Below are 16,727 nucleotides of genomic sequence, written 5' to 3'. Positions count from 1 at the left end.
TGCTTATGAAAATCACTTCTTCAGATTCTTCTTGGCCCTTTGTTCTTATGTATAAATTTTAGAATCAGTTTATTATGGTTTTGCAATCCCGCCCCCACCAAAAAAAAAGAACCTCTCTGGGGATTTTGAGTGGAATTGTGTTAAATCAGAAGATCAATTTTGGGAAACGACATAACAATGGTTAAATCTTCAAACCATCAGCCAAACTCTTCCTTATGGAAAAATTTATAATTTTGTCCATAAAGGTTAACCCACTTTTATTCAGTTTATTTCCACATATTTTATATGTTTTATTTTTGTGGTGCTTTAAACAGTATCTCTTCAGAATGTATTTTCTAGATTTTTGTTGCTGGTTTATAGAAAGTATGTTTGACTTTTTACATTAATATTGGACTCAAGAACCTTATTCTTATTCATTTCAATTAATTTATCGCTAGATAAGTTAGCAATTTCTTTGTATATTGTAGTATCACCTTGAAATAATGATAGTTTTCTAACTTTTTAGAAAGAAAACTAATTGTCATTAACGATTTTTACAACTTTAAGTGCTTTTGCTTTATACTGGCTGGAACCTTTAAGAACACTGTTGAATCAGTCATAAAAGCCTACTTGTCTTATTCCTGATCTTGGATAGCCCCAAACAAGATCTCTGTAAATGTCTTTTATCAGAATGAATAGGTTTCCTTCTGTTCGTGCTTTGCTAGTTTTGGTTTTTGTTCATTGTTTTGTTTTGTTCCCATCACAATTAAGGGGTGAATTTTACTAAATACAGTTTCTTCATCTGTTGAATACATTTATTGTATCTGAAATGTTCGCTTGGTTTTTCTCTTTTAATCTGTTAATATATTTTATTGTATTAATCAGTTTTTAAATATTTATTTTGCTATAGTCAGTTGATATTTTCAGTAGCTAATATTTTCTTTGGAAATTTTGCATCTGTATTCAAAAATTGGTCTGTAAATTTCCTTTCTTGTATTTTTCTTGTGTGACTTTGATGTCAGAATTATTCAGGCTTCATAAAATCAGTTAGGAGTGTTTCCTCTTTTCTCTTCCCTGAAAGAAATGGTCATTGTGTAGTTCTAACTTGGTTCCTCATAAATTAACTGCTCTTCCAATTTGTTGTTGTTGTTTTACATTAGTGTTTGCTTTTATACCATGTATTTGCCAATATCTTTATCATTTCTTCTTAAGTGTCAGATCTTTTATCTGGTATCATTATTATCTTGAGTATAATCTTTAGATTTTCCCTTGGTGCGATCTTGGTGGTAAATTTAATTTTGAAAGTGTCTTTATTTTCACTGCCTTTTTTTTTTTTTTTTTTTTTTTCAGTGGGTTTTGTCATACATTGATATGAATCAGCCATAGATTTACACTTATTCCCCATCCCGATCCCCCCTCCCACCTCCCTCTTCACCCGACTCCTCTGGGTCTTCCCAGTGCACCAGGCCCGAGCACTTGTCTCATGCATCCCACCTGGGCTGGTGATCTGTTTCACCATAGATAGTATACATGCTGTTCTTTTGAAACATCCCACCCTCACATTCTCCCACAGAGTTCAAAAGTCCGTTCTGTATTTCTGTGTCTCTTTTTCTGTTTTGCACATAGGGTTATCATTACCATCTTTCTAAATTCCATATATATGTGTTAGTATGCTGTAATGTTCTTTATCTTTCTGGCTTACTTCACTCTGTATAATGGGCTCCAGTTTCATCCATCTCATTAGGACTGATTCAAATGAATTCTTTTTGACAGCTGAGTAACATTCCATGGTGTATATGTACCACAGCTTCCTTATCCATTCATCTGCTGATGGGCATCTAGGTTGCTTCCATGTCCTGGCTATCATAAACAGTGCTGCAATGAACATTGGGGTGCACGTGTCTCTTTCAGATCTGGTTTCCTCAGTGTGTATGCCCAAAAGTGGGATTGCTGGGTCATATGGCAGTTCTATTTCCAGTTTTTTAAGGAATCTCCACACTGTTTTCCATAGTGGCTGTACTAGTTTGCATTCCCACCAACAGTGTAAGAGGGTTCCCTTTTCTCCACACCCTCTCCAGCATTTATTGCTTGTAGTCTTTTGGATAGCAGCCATCCTGACTGGCGTGTAATGGTACCTCATTGTGGTTTTGATTTGCATTTCTCTAATAATGAGTGATGTTGAGCACCTTTTCATGTGTTTGTTAGCCATCTGTATGTCTTCTTTGGAGAAATGTCTGTTTAGTTCTTTGGCCCATTTTTTGATTGGGTCATTTATTTTTCTGGAATTGAGCTTCAGGAGTTGCTTGTATATTTTTGAGATTAATCCTTTGTCTGTTTCTTCATTTGCTATTATTTTCTCCCAATCTGACGGCTGTCTTTTCACCTTACTTATAGTTTCCTTTGTAGTGCAAAAGCTTTTAAGTTTCATTAGATCCCATTTGTTTAGTTTTGCTTTTATTTCCAATATTCTGGGAGGTGGGTCATAGAGGATCTTGCTGTGATTTATGTCGGAGAGTGTTTTGCCTATGTTCTCCTCTAGGAGTTTTATAGTTTCTGGTCTTACATTTAGATCTTTAATCCATTTTGAGTTTATTTTTGTGTATGGTGTTAGAAAGTGTTCTAGTTTCATTCTTTTACAAGTGGTTGACCAGTTTTCCCAGCACCACTTGTTAAAGAGGTTGTCTTTTTTCCATTGTATATCCTTGCCTCCATTGTCAAAGATAAGGTGTCCATAGGTTCGTGGATTTATCTCTGGGCTTTCTATTCTGTTCCATTGATCTATATTTCTGTCTTTGTGCCAGTACCATACTGTCTTGATGACTGTGGCTTTGTAGTAGAGTCTGAAGTCAGGCAGGTTGATTCCTCCAGTTCCATTCTTCTTTCTCAAGATTACTTTGGCTATTCGAGGTTTTTTGTATTTCCATACAAATTGTGAAATTCTTTGGTCTAGTTCTGTGAAAAATACCGTTGGTAGCTTGATAGGGATTGCATTGAATCTATAGATTGCTTTGGGTAGAATAGCCATTTTGACAATATTGATTCTTCCAATCCATGAACACGGTATGTTTCTCCATCTGTTTGTGTCCTCTTTGATTTCTTTCATCAGTGTTTTATAGTTTTCTATGTATAGGTCTTTTGTTTCTTTAGGTAGATATACTCCTAAGTATTTTATTCTTTTTGTTGCAATGGTGAATGGTATTGTTTCCTTAATTTCTCTTTCTGTTTTTTCATTGTTAGTATATAGGAATGCAAGGGATTTCTGTGTGTTAATTTTATATCCTGCAACTTTACTATATTCATTGATTAGTTCTAGTAATTTTCTGGTAGAGTCTTTAGGGTTTTCTATGTAGAGGATCATGTCATCTGCAAACAGTGAGAGTTTCACTTCTTCTTTTCCTATCTGGATTCCTTTTACTTCTTTTTCTGCTCTGATTGCTGTGGCCAGAACTTCCAACACTATGTTGAACAGTTCCACTGCCTTTTTAATTACACAGTTACCCTTGAGGAATGCCTTCACCTTACTAGGCTGAGGGAGAGAAAGTGGTTAGAGAAGTAGAAGAACCAGGAAACTTTAGTATCATAGATGATCTCTGAGAGGAGAATTTCAGGGACAGGAAGATAAGTAGTGAATAGAAGGAACCTCTGTGGTTAAAAGTACATAAAACTGGAATTTTTCTTATCAACTGCCCTCTCTGGAAAGGAAGAGTGGAAGGAAAATGACTTTTAAAGTGTAATTACACTCCTGGATATTTTACATAAACTCTCTCGATTATGAACCATCCAAGGAATCAACCCAGGCTTTGTTCATTTTGCATCTGCAATTCCTAGCTCTCTTTTGAGCTAGCATATGATGCTCATAACTATTGAATTATGTTTTATCCCCAAGAGAGGAAGCCTTTAGAAGATAGGTAGATAGACAGACACTTTGATTTCCTTAAATTGTGCTCTGACATTTTCCAGGTCAACTTTTTAAAGTTGTCATGGTCACAATAAGAGGAAAAGATGTTAAGAGTTTATCAATTTTTGTCCTTATTGCATATCTACAGACCATGTAATATGATTTAGTAACTTTGTATGTAGAATATATAGTTGTGCTTTGAGAACTTTTGTAAATAGTCCCCACATATTAAGTCATAAAGGAAGTCTTAGAAATTCCAAAGCAACTAGATCATACAGACCATGGTCTCACCCCAGGAAGCAACTGTATGAGAAGTCATAATCAAAAGGTACTTAAAAGTAAATTGAATGTTAGGAAATTAAAATAACACCTCTAAATAACCATGGATTAACAACTTCCTAGCAATGTATGCAATTCTTCTGCTAAATAACCCAGAGAGTAAAGAGGATATCACAGTGGAAATTACAAAATACTTAAAGCTGACCAAGAGAATGTCTGTGGTCTTTACATTCATTTCTTAGGAATCAAGGCCCAAATAAAAATCAATTAAAGATTGAATTCAAGAAACTAAAAAATGAACATGAGTAAATAAAGAGAAAGTAGAAGGGAATAAGAGCAGATAATTATGGTATAGGAAAAAAGATAGTAGATGTAATCAACCTAAGCTGATTTTTTGAAAGGACTAGTAAAATAGACAAACCTACGATGACCAAATAGGAAGAAAAGGAGAAGGCAAAAACATACACTAGGAACAAAAAGCAGATAGAATTATAGATGTGGTAGAGATTTTAAAAATCATAAAAGAGAATATAATGACAAGCTTTATCACAGTAAGTTAGAAAACTTAGATTAAATGGAAAACTTTCCAGAGAAAAGAAAAATCATCTAAAATTGTCTCAATAAAAAGTAAAAAGCCTAAATATATCAATGACTGTTAAAGGAGATTGAATTGATAGCCATAGTCCTCTCCACTGTCTCTGCCCTACCACCACAAAGGCGCACACACACATACGGCTCAAGTAAGCACTTTTGTTAGCCCCAGGAATGTAAAGATAATTCATGATTAGAAAATGCAGGGGAGGAACTTACTATGTTCACAAAATGCTTCTCAGTTAAATTTTGATGGGCACAGTTCAACCACCAAAACTATTTCGAAAGGTAAGTATTGAGAAGTGTCTTTCATCTCTTGTGTCTCTTCATTCCCTTTCCTTCTTGCCTTTTTAGCTAGCCACATCTGTTTTCTCTCTTTTTTCTATATTTGTTGAAGCAAAGACAAACATATTTGCAGTAACAAGATTAAATAAGGGAAAATGTGTATTTCAGTTAAGACAGAAACCACATTGGCTATAATTCACCTTTATGAAAAGCAAACAGAACTTTTACCAGGGGTAACTTGTTTTCTTAGCTCTTCTAGAAATCCTACAGCAGAAGTCATGGTTAATCATGAAACTTCAAAATGATTCCCAGAAAGTCAGGCAAAAGACAATGATCTCCAACATTATTTCTATAATTCTGCAGGATATATTACAACCTAGTTATCAATGCAGCAAGGAGAATAAGAGGTGTAAGGTTTTCAAGTCTTGTCATTATTGGCTCATGATAGCAGCACAAAAATCTCTAATCTGAATTCATATGCTCAATATGTACAAGACATTATATCTTGGTGACTTGCCTCTCTATCTGTTGGAATCTTCTTTCAACGTTCTTTGAGCATGTGAATTCAGTTCTTGAAGGATAGGAGCTGAAGCAGAAAGCCCCTTCCCTCTCTACAACAGACCAGAAGTCAGAAAAGTTCTGTTGTGTGTTGTGTCTTATTTATTTATTTTTGGTTGCACTGGCTCTTCTTTCCTGTGTCCAGGCTTTCTCTAGTTGCAGCAAGCGGAAGCTACTGTTGGTTGTGGTGTGCAGGCTTCTCACTGTGGTGGCTTCTCTTGTTGCAGAGCACAGGCTCTAGGGCACACAGACTTCAGTAGTTGCAGCGCTTAGGCTCGGTAGTTCCAGCATGTGGGCTCTAGGGTGCACAGACTTCAATGGTTGTGGCTCTTAGGCTTAGTTGGCTCTGCAGCATGTGGAATTTTCCCAGACGAGAGATCGAACCCGTGTGCCCTGCATTGCCAAGTGGATTCTTATCCACCTGACCACCAGGGGAGTCCCTGTGTTTGTTTTTAATAGCCCTGGAACTCAGAATGGTTTTTCTATTTGTAAAGCGTTGCTAAGAAAAAGAATCAGCAACAGAGGCCATATGTGGCCGTCAGAGTCTAAGCTCCTTAGATGTTTATCCTCAGGCCCTTTACCAATTTTGCCAACCCCTGTAGTAGCCCCAGAGTTTTCAAAGTGTGGTCTCTGAAGCAGCAGCATTCTGTAGGAACTTGGTGCAAGTGCAGATTCTGAGATGTCACCCACAAATTACTGGGCCCCATGAATTTAGAGGTAGGGCCCCAGTCATCCCTGTTTTAACATGCCTTCCTGGTGACTCTGAAAGGTATTAAAGTTTGAGAATCGCTGGTGATGGCCAATGGCTTAATCCCACCGTAGACAGCCGCCTGCTTGTCAGTCTCTTCACCTGAAAGCTTCACAGGAAAGAGGAGATTCAGGGTAGGTTGTGGCCAATCAGCAGAGGATGCCCTTAAGGGAATATTTGTTCTTTCAGCCTGATCACTCCCATTGTTGACATATACAGGCTCCAGCCAATAGAAGTCGTCCATCCAGTACAAATGTTCTTCCAGGGCCCCAGCAGGACTTTTAAGTGGATCTTGCTCAGAGTCTTGGAGAAATAACAGATGCTAAGAGGTTTTAAGGGCTTCCCTGGTGGCTCAGTGGTAAAGAATCTGCCTGCTAATTCAGGAGGCTCGGGTTTGATGGGTCAGGAAGATCCACTGGAGAAGGAAATGGCAACCCACTCCAGTATTCTTAACTGGAGAATCCCATGGACATTGGAGCCTGGTGGGCTACAGTCCATGGGGTCGCAAAGAGTTGGACATGACTTAGTGACCAAACACACACGCACCCACACACACATGAGATTTCACACTACTGTAATGTTTGAGTTGTATATTTGCTGCATTTTGACATTACGACACCCAGTTGATAACTGTTCTCTGTTTTTCATTATCAAAATACTGTTGAATTTTTTAACATTTTATATGCATTCTAGGCACATTTATTAATAACTACAATATAATTTCAAGATTTTCTCAACTGACTAATAGGTCAATTAGAATTTAGTTTTCTGTTCATGGGTAGCATTCTATCTTATGTTAATAAAAATTCATTGGTATTGTGTTAAAAGTTTTCAAAGTGTCCTTGATCTTCATAAGACTGAAAAGGCAGACCTTATCTACATTTTACAGAGAAGAAAAGTCAGGCCTGGAGTGACTTGCTCAGTCTCCCTGAACATAGTTAATAGCAGGGGTCTTCTGATTGCATCACTGTCCCATATCCTGAATCTGGCTATGAATTTTTTTTTTCATATTTGTTAACCTTAAAACATAGTTTCTGGCTGGTTTGTAATTTCACCAGCCAACAAATACAAGAGAGAAAAGTTAGTAATGGATTAGTTAATTAGTAATTTGCTGTTTTATGAGTAAGCACTGTATTCTCTTTATCTTGCAACGTTTAAAAGTGTGTATGTGAGAGAGCTCGAAGGAAGTGTGCATGTGCACGTGGGGGAAGAAAGAGAGTTGAGAGGAGTCATCTTTTCTCTGGAACAGTTAGTCCTGTCTCACTCAGAGGTATCACCATTGCCACTTATCTGCTGCTTTCTCAGCAAAATTAGGAGTGTCCAGTTGGCTTGGTGATATACTGTATAAATATAAGATCAATTTATAGAGCAAAATTCATATAAGGAGAAATAGTAGAAAGAGACAGTAAACCATAGTAAGTGTGGCAAAGTTCATTAGGGTTTCTTAACGGAGGAGTGGCCAGAAATGAGCTTTGAACTGTTTTGAACAAGTGCAAGGATGAGGTTTAAAAGTCTGCTACTTGGGATTCACGTTGGTTTGTGATGCAGTTTTCACTGGTCCTCAGCAAGGTGAAAGTAATCAGGACGAGGTATTGACAGTGTACACATATATCTATGTGTGAGACTGATCTCTATATCTCTGTGCTTTAGTCACTGAGAAGTAAAGTGATGTCTTAGGTGGGGAGTGGGGAAGGTTTTGATATCTTTCTGTGTGTTTTGATATCTTCAGATACCTTCTGGGTGTACATCTTTAGCTTTTCCCTGTAACATCTGGATTTACCAAAGGACAGGTTTTCAGAAAACTCCCTAACACCTGAGGGTTCTGTGGAAATTCCTTCTACCCTTCTAGGTTCTTTAACTGGACTCATAAATTGATAAAAGGCAGATGAACAGGAGAAAAACAAACACATTTAATAACATGTATACCTCCTTTATACGTTGGGAGAGACCCAGGAGAACTGAGTCACTCTCCAAAGTGGCCCAAGTCACCACCTTCACTACCATCTCCAGCTAAAGACAAAAGAAAATGTTGGGGTGGGGAGTCAGGTATTAGAGATGACCAGGAAGAGCTCAGTAAACAAGGGTATGGTTGTGCAGATTTAAGTCCTTGCCTTCTATGTTGACAAAGAGTTTCAGGAGATTTCGTATCATTCTTCTCTTCCCGTTACAGAGAGGGCGGCATCCTTACAAATGGAGACTTCCCTTATAAAAGGATGAGTTCTTATAAAAGGATAACTTTTTCTTATAAAAGGATGACTTCTGCTCACCTTCTAGAGATTTTCCTGTATCTGCTGTTTATTAAAAATAGCTCAAAATAATCAGTATACCAGAGAAGCATGTTTGGGGCTGTGTATTTGGCCTCCCCTCAGCTCAGTTGTCTGGGAGCTGTGTTGCAGCAGACTGATGTCATAAACAGTCCTGCACTTGGTCTTGTGGTCCAGGTCAAGTGTTCCTTACCTCGAATGCTCAGTTTTCTGTTTCTCTGTCTCCTTCCTTCTCTCCGTCTCCTTACCGTAGCCCTCTTCTCGGTCCTCTTCTGCCCCCACTTGTCTCGCCTCTCTCCCTCCACCTACAGAACCTTCTCCCCAGTCCTCTCTTGCTCTCTCTTTTCTAGCGCTCTATTTCCATTTCTTTGTATCTAGGGATAATGTCTAACAACAGGCATCTCATGTGTTTAAGTACATGTTTTATTAATAACAATCATTTTCATCTAAATGGAGATTTCTGATTGCAAAAATCTTCATTCCTAAAAGCTCTCCAGGAGGAGTAAGCTTTACATTTCTTGGTAAGGGACACTGTAGTGGTAATACCAACAGGGGTAGGAATAATGATAATAACAGCAAGTATGTTTGATTCTTCCGCTTATGGCAAATAATTTTCCCAGTTTTCACCACTTAAACCACATGTTGTCCTGGGGTTCTCAAGAGCTTAGTCTCTGCATCCTTGGAGATGCCAAGGTCTCTCCAGGAACCCATGAGGTCAGAGCTGTTTTCACAGTGATGCTAAGAAGCCTTCTGCACTTTTCATTTGCTCTGATTACATGGAAGCATTGGTATGCAAAGCTGTCACCTCCTCAGCCTGAATCAAGGTGAACGGCCAATATAGTCTTCATTGCCAGCACTCTCAGTTAAAACTTTTTTTTAAAGTCAATGTTATTTTTTTTCAATGTTATTTTAGAAAGCCCCTAATAAAGCAGTAAGTTTTATTAAATCTTAAAGAAAGTGCATGTTCTTTAAGTGTCCTGGATAACAAAGTCGAGAAGTATGCATAAAATACTTTTGTGCATTTGAATTACCAACTAAATTAGTCATATTTTTCGTGGACCACCCTTTTTATTTGAAAGAACAACTGTTAAGTAAACTGTGGTTATTCAGACTTGGGTTTTTGGGAGAAATTTTCTTGAAGGCAGACAGTAATTTCAACCATATTGGTCCATTGGAGAAAGTTGTCCAGTGGCCAAACTGGATGGTCCTTCTGGAGGGGCAGGTGTTCCCAGGGGCCTTTTTGCTTTGAATATTGATGAATGTTTGAATAGCAGAGCTAAAATACCATTTTCCAAGGTTTACCTACAGCAGAGTATACGTTAGAAAAGTAGAGACCAGATATTGAAAGCCATATCCAAGCTAACACTCTACAATACATGACTTATGGCCTCATCTTATATTTTATAGTGCTTTAAACTTTCAACTACTTTTATATATATATATACATTTTCATCTGATCCTCACACAACTCTGTGAGTATCTAATGCAATTTAAAGATGTGGAAATTGGGTCTCAAAGAAGATAATTCCATGAATGCACTTTATATTCCCCTGCCCTTTCATCTGTTATCCATGAGGGCCTGAAAAACAAAGTCGAGAAGTATGCATAAAATACTTTTGTGCATTTGAATTACCAACTAAATTAGTCATATTTTTCGTGGACCACCCTTTTTATTTGAAAGAACAACTGTTAAGTAAACTGTGGTTATTCAGACTTGGGTTTTTGGGAGAAATTTTCTTGAAGGCAGACAGTAATTTCAACCATATTGGTCCATTGGAGAAAGTTGTCCAATGGCCAAACTGGATGGTCCTTCTGGAGGGGCAGGTGTTCCCAGGGGCCTTTTTGCTTTGAATATTGATGAATGTTTGAATAGCAGAGCTAAAATACCATTTTCCAAGGTTTACCTACAGCGGAGTATACGTTTGAAAAGTAGAGACCAGATATTGAAAGCCATATCCAAGCTAACACTCTACAATACATGACTTATGGCCTCATCTTATATTTTATAGTGCTTTAAACTTTCAACTACTTTTATATATATATACATTTTCATCTGATCCTCACACAACTCTGTGAGTATCTAATGCAATTTAAAGATGTGGAAATTGGGTCTCAAAGAAGATAATTCCATGAATGCACTTTATATTCCCCTGCCCTTTCATCTGTTATCCATGAGGGCCTGAAATAAGTCAGAACAAATGGAGAGGAGATAGAATCTATACAATTTGGTAACTAACTAGGGGCAAAAAAAAAAATGGAGATGAAGGTGATTTTCTGAAATATCTTCCTTGGGGCCCTGGGAGGGTACCATTGCCCAAGAAAATAAAAATAGGAAAGGAAAAGATTCAGTCCACAAATATTTCCTAAAAGTCTTTTCATCGGCTCTGCTGTAATCCGCTCTGGGGGCTTCTTAGGATGTATAGACTGTGCTGTTAAGATTTCTGTACAGGAAGATAGGGCATAAATGCCAGTAACTCGGATTCAAGGGGAAATGCGCTAAGTGCCTTAAGAAAGGCATAGTTCAGGTCCACTAGCTATTCACAGGGAAGGAATTACTTCTGGGCCTAGGGAAAATTTTATGGGAGAGGAAGCATTTGAAACGAGTGTTAGAGAATGGTAGAATTTGGATGTGCAGAGGTGGTTGTAAGGAGACAAGGAAACTTCAGTTACAGGAGAATAGAGTGGGGCGTGGAAGGAGGGTATAGAGGTATGTAGAGGTTGATGTGGAGAAGGCAATGGCACCCCACTCCAGTACTCTTGCCTGGAAAATCCCATGGACGGAGTAGCCTGGTAGGGTGCAGTCCACGGGGTCACGAAGAGTCGGACGTGACTGAGGAACTTCACTTTCACTTTTCACTTTCATGCATTGGAGAAGGAAATGGCAACCCACTCCAGTATTCTTGCCTGGAGAATTCCATGGACCTCTGTCCATGAATGTAGCCTGGCAGGCTACAGTCCAGAGGGTTGCAAAGAGTCGGAGCAACTAACTCCGACTGAGCAACTAACACAACACGCACACACATTCCAGTGAACTATGGGAAATGTTGACTACTACATACATCATTTCCATTTTGGATTTAGTTCCTTTTCAAAAAAGACATTTGTCAAATACATGTCTTTTTAAGTACAACTTAGTTATTTCTTTACACAAAAGTTCATTTTTCATTGACTAGGGTGAGGACTTCAAGTTCCAATAATGTAATTGCTCTTCCAAGATCTTCGTTTATGGTTTTAGAGAGGGTTATGCAAAATATTTTACTATGTTCTTTTTTTTTTTACACCTGTGGTGGCCTGTCTTGAAATAAAGCTGCAATTTTTAGATAACTTTATTTTAGTCACACTTAGAAATTCCATCAATCCTTTAAATTGCATTTTCATCTGAACTGCATCCCTGTGTCTATCTTCAAATAGCTTAGCTTTATCCTTCGGGTCTTTCTTCTCCTTTGGTATTAGTATTGGTTATCATTCACTGCAGAATTTATCTGACATGGATATTTATTACTGTTTTTCCCCTAGATAAGTCAGATAAGTATGATTCACGTGATGTTGAAAGACTACAGCAAGATGATAACTGGGTTGAAAGTTACTTGGCTTGGAGGCATAATGTCGTAGATGAAACACTGAAGATGCTTGATGAGAGTTTTCAGTGGAGGAAAGAAATGGCTGTCAATGGTAAGCTGTTCAATTTAACCTTGACTGTGTACTGTATCCCTCCCCTGCATAAATGTTACTATTTTACATTTATCAAATAGCGTATTTGGAAATATTCTTGGCATCACCATAAATATCAGGGTACGAGGTTTTATAAAGACCCAGTAACACTTTGAGAGAAGCATCTTATAAATAAGTCTTAAATGTCGGATTATTCACAAGGAAATCAGATTGCCAAGGAGCCAAATCACACTCAAGTTCTTCACTAACAGCACAGTCTCCTCTTCTGTAGCTTTTTGGTTTAGAACCTTAATTAAACTAGCAGCTCAGCATCTTCACCACCAGGCCTGGAGAGAGATACTATTTGCCTGTTTTTCTCAGTTGTTGCCTGGTGTCTGCCTCTATTCCCAGGGTTGCTTGTGCTAATAGGTGCTCCATGTGGAATTACTAGACGAATGGGAATCCCCCAAATGCAAGCTTATCCCCAAGGATGCCTGTAGCCGCCTCCTCTTAACATCTTGATTTCAAGGTCCAATTCTAGATTGAAATTGTGCCCCCCCCAAAAAAAAGAGTTTTAGATCTTAGAGGGGATTATGTAGTAGTCTTCAAGTAAATGATGATCTCTTTTCAGGAAAAGTTACCCATTATCTCTCTCCTCCTAAAAAATTTAACAGGAAGAAACAGGCATAACTACTGGTTTCAGTTCAGTTGCTCAGTCGTGTCCAACTCTTTGCGACCCCATGTACTGAAGCACGCCAGGCCTCCCTGTCCATCACCTGGAGCTTACTCAAACTCATGTCCATCGAGTTGGTGATGCCCTCCAACCATCTCATCCTCTGTCATCCCCTTCTCCTCCTGCCTTCAATCTTTCCCAACATCAGGGTCTTTTCAAATAAGTCATTGAAACTACTGGTTTTAATGAGGTTTAAAGAAGGGTTTCCTGACTATAAGGATTATAAACTCTGGAGTGACCGAGTCTGGAAATTTAATATAAAATAGTCAACAAATAAATCCAGAGCAGATACTCTTTCCAGTCATCATATTTGGAGAAGGAATCTATCAGAAGGAGGGTATTTTAAAAATAATTTGATTGGAAATATAAAAACTGTAGGTAATTTGAACAGTGAGCATTTATTAATCCAGCAAGAAATATAAACCTGATATTCCTAAATCGTTTTAAGTACAGGATAAACCTAAACTCAGCAATAGTTTTCTCTTACATAGAATTGCTAGTTTCTAGTGGCCAATGGCAGAGATATGATGAAAGAGGGGTGGGGAAAGATAAAGACATCTTTGAGAGTTCTTAGGGAAGTACTGATGAATGACACAAAAGCCTTGGCATTTGCTGCCTTGCTGTGTTGGTTCTTGACCTTGCTAGAGAGGAGGCCTCCTGCTAAAAGATCTAGCATTTTTCTTGAAGTATTTCCCACCTGTGCCAAGATTATAAATGTGTTAAACTCTGCTGGTTATCAGACTTTGTAGAAAAATAGACTTTGTAGAAAAACATTTTACTAGAGAAACCATAGTGATTTCTTACATCACCTCCGAGACTATGATGTGGATATTTACTGCCATGTTCTTCTGAAATTGTCCAATAGTAATATTTGTTTGCAAGTCATTATGAGAAATAAAATCAGAACATGAAAATGTGTCCACATCATAATGGCTGACATGTAAAAGGAAATGGATTTTTTCCATTTTTCTCATCTCTGTCTTTATGTAGTTTTTTCCTACTTAGTAAGAAACACTATTTTTTTTATCATCAGAGGTACTTTCCGGATGTTTGCAAAAGCTGTATCTTTTAAAAAAAAATAGCCTTATCTTTTTCTGTATCAGAACCACTATGTAATAGTAACCTTTACGTTGTAAGTATTCTCTTTAAAAGACCTCTGAGTTAGAATTACTCATTAAAGTTTGTCACCTTTTAGACCTGACTGAAGCCTCCATTCCCAGGTGGCTGTTGGAAATTGGTGGCATTTATCTCCACGGTTATGACAAAGAAGGCAACAAGTTGTGTGAGTATATTTAATATATGTACTGGCTTTTCAGGATTTTGAGACGTCATCCATCTCAACTGAATTGATTATAGGCATAACTTTCTGTGTATGAACCACATGTCAGGTTTCCTACAGTGGGAGTGGTTAGGGCCAGGTGGACCAAGTAGTTGAATGTGCCATTTACATTATAATAAAGCAGGCTGTAAAGGCCCAAATGCCGCATCCCATCACACAGCCGAAACGATGTAACTCAGAGTCATTTTCTTCTTTCTAATTTACTGATATGAAAATTCAACCCGCATCCTGATGGAGAATGTTTTTGACAGTCACTGAGGATGGCTAAATGGACTTTTTTTCTTCTCGAGTTTCCCACAGTCTTCTCCCCTTGCTTCTTCCTAAATCAGTGTGTTGAGTGCGGCGACCGGCAGCCTGCCAGTCTCCCTCATCAGTCCTCTCTCCCCTTTGCCCAGAACACAGCTTGGTTGGCACCACGGCTGGGCCTCGGCGGCCGCGGCGGAGCCCCCATCCTAGGCAGTCAGCCTGCCAAAGCAGTGTGCTGCACGCTCCGTGCCCGCCTCGCACGCCCGGTCTGCGGCCTCTCGGAGCGTTTTCCTCCCAGTGCCGGCTGCTCCTGCTCAAGCTTGCTTTCCCGTTTCTCTTCTTCCACTTGGTGCCTCACAGGTGTTTCCCAGGCTTTGTTCCTTTCCTGGCCTCTTTCCCTTTCTAGCTGATGCCGCCTCCTTGGGTGATGTCAAGTACCCGGGCTCCTTCAGCCCCCATCCACCACACCGCGGTGACCCCAGGCTGGCCCCCAGGCCACATGCACATACATGGCCAGCTGCGCACCGGCTCGGCGGTTGGCGCCTTCAACACAGCACTCACACACATCCCGCCACCGCCTTCCCTGTACTGCCCAGCTCAGGTCCACAAGCCATCGACTCTTCCCTGGACAGAGCTTCACTTGAGCCCCTCCTCTGATTTCAGCAGCACTTCCTCACTTCAGTCCCAGCCCATCCCCACCCCAGGATGCAGCCTGCTGGGCCTCCCTCTCTGCCTCTTGCCGCCTCCCCTCTGTGCTGCTGCCTAGAGATGTTCGAAATAGGAAAATGAAAACGCCTTAGCATTTAACGCAGAGTCCTCCGAGCCCAGCCCTGTCTCTCTGTTCAGCTACTCCTCCCACTGCTCGTCACACTTTGTCCTAGCTGCCACCACTCTCAACACGCGCCACGCTCTGCCCCCACGCACGACACCCGCTTTTGCCACCATGGTGCTTCTGTCTGGGCTTTTCCTCTGGATAACATGCTTCTCTAGTGCCTTCTTTATTGTTAAGCACAGGGTAGAGTACTTGTAGGTTATTAGCAAATATTACTTGTTCACCTGTATTGTCTTTCTTCCCTTGCTTACCAAGGGGGAAAGTGTATTTTCTAAGGGGGCGGAAATGCCTGTGACTCTTTAAGAGTAAGAGAAACAAGTATACACTGTTTCTCATTTAAAAGAAGGAAGAGATGTTTTTAATCTGATAAACATAATGAAATATAAATTTAAAAATTTCAAGGGAAAGGAATGATATATGCATAAAATAGTATTAAAATGCTCTAAATATTTTTTCTTTTTATCTTATGTTCTGCTTAAAGTCTGGATCAGGGTGAAGTACCATATAAAAGACCATAAGACCATGTTGGACAAAAAGAAGCTTATTGCATTCTGGTTGGAACGGTATGCTAAGAGAGAAAATGGGAAGCCTGTTACAGTGATGTTTGACCTGTCAGAGACTGGACTGAATAGCATAGTAAGCATTTTTCATTAATTCTGAATCATTGTTTATCATGGTGTCATCCTCCTCTCCTGTCCTTCCCATCACCGGCCACTCAACCAAAGAATCCTATAAAATTGAGCTAATCAAGTCATGTTTGGAATTTATTCCCCCTGCCCAGAATTGTGATTGAAGTCAAACATGGAATAGGAGTTGCAAAAAACCTAAACCTATTTGGCATTGAAACTGTATATTTCCTAGAAATGTTCCTTGCCTGATATGCAGGATATTGGATGTCAAGGCTGGCAGGGTAATGAGTAGATGTGGTAACAGTAACTTTTCTATCAGAGCCAATATCCTCTATAGCACCTCCCCTGTGCCTGGCACAGAGGAATGCACTCCGAAAATAGGAGCACGGTGGTGGAGGCTCTCCAGCATACCATTACTGCATGCCATGATTTTGCAGTGGCAGGATGTTCATTTGTGTTTTTGCATATCCAGCACTTTGTGATTTTGTTGGAGTTTCTTGTTTGCTCCTTTAAATTCACTTTCTGTTTGATTTGGTTAGTTTTCAAACCCAGTTTTCTTCAGGTGATTCTTGCCAATCTTACAAAATAAATAAAACTTACCAGTCTTTCATTTGAGCCCTTAGTGCTGACTGCAAACCCTTCAGCAGTGATGGGGATTTGTTGTCTGTTTATTAGAGCTGTTGTCTCTAACCCTC

General features: G+C 39.2%; 1 protein-coding gene across 2 annotated transcripts in view; it reads left to right on the top strand.

The window, feature by feature from the left end:
* MOSPD2 (motile sperm domain containing 2) overlaps nt 1-16,727 on the top strand; it is an 85,115-nt gene that overhangs the window by 10,172 nt on the left and 58,216 nt on the right. For both annotated transcript variants that reach the window (XM_043896162.1, XM_043896161.1), the window contains exons 3-5: nt 12,119-12,274; nt 14,182-14,268; nt 15,885-16,039. In XM_043896162.1, the coding sequence (XP_043752097.1) occupies nt 12,119-12,274; nt 14,182-14,268; nt 15,885-16,039 (398 nt within the window). The remainder of the gene's footprint in view (nt 1-12,118; nt 12,275-14,181; nt 14,269-15,884; nt 16,040-16,727) is intronic.

This window comes from Cervus elaphus, chromosome X, assembly GCF_910594005.1.
Source record: "Cervus elaphus chromosome X, mCerEla1.1, whole genome shotgun sequence".
NCBI classification, from domain to species: domain Eukaryota; kingdom Metazoa; phylum Chordata; class Mammalia; order Artiodactyla; family Cervidae; genus Cervus; species Cervus elaphus.
Note: the sequence above shows the minus strand (reverse complement) of the source record. Positions and strands in the feature narration are given on the sequence as shown.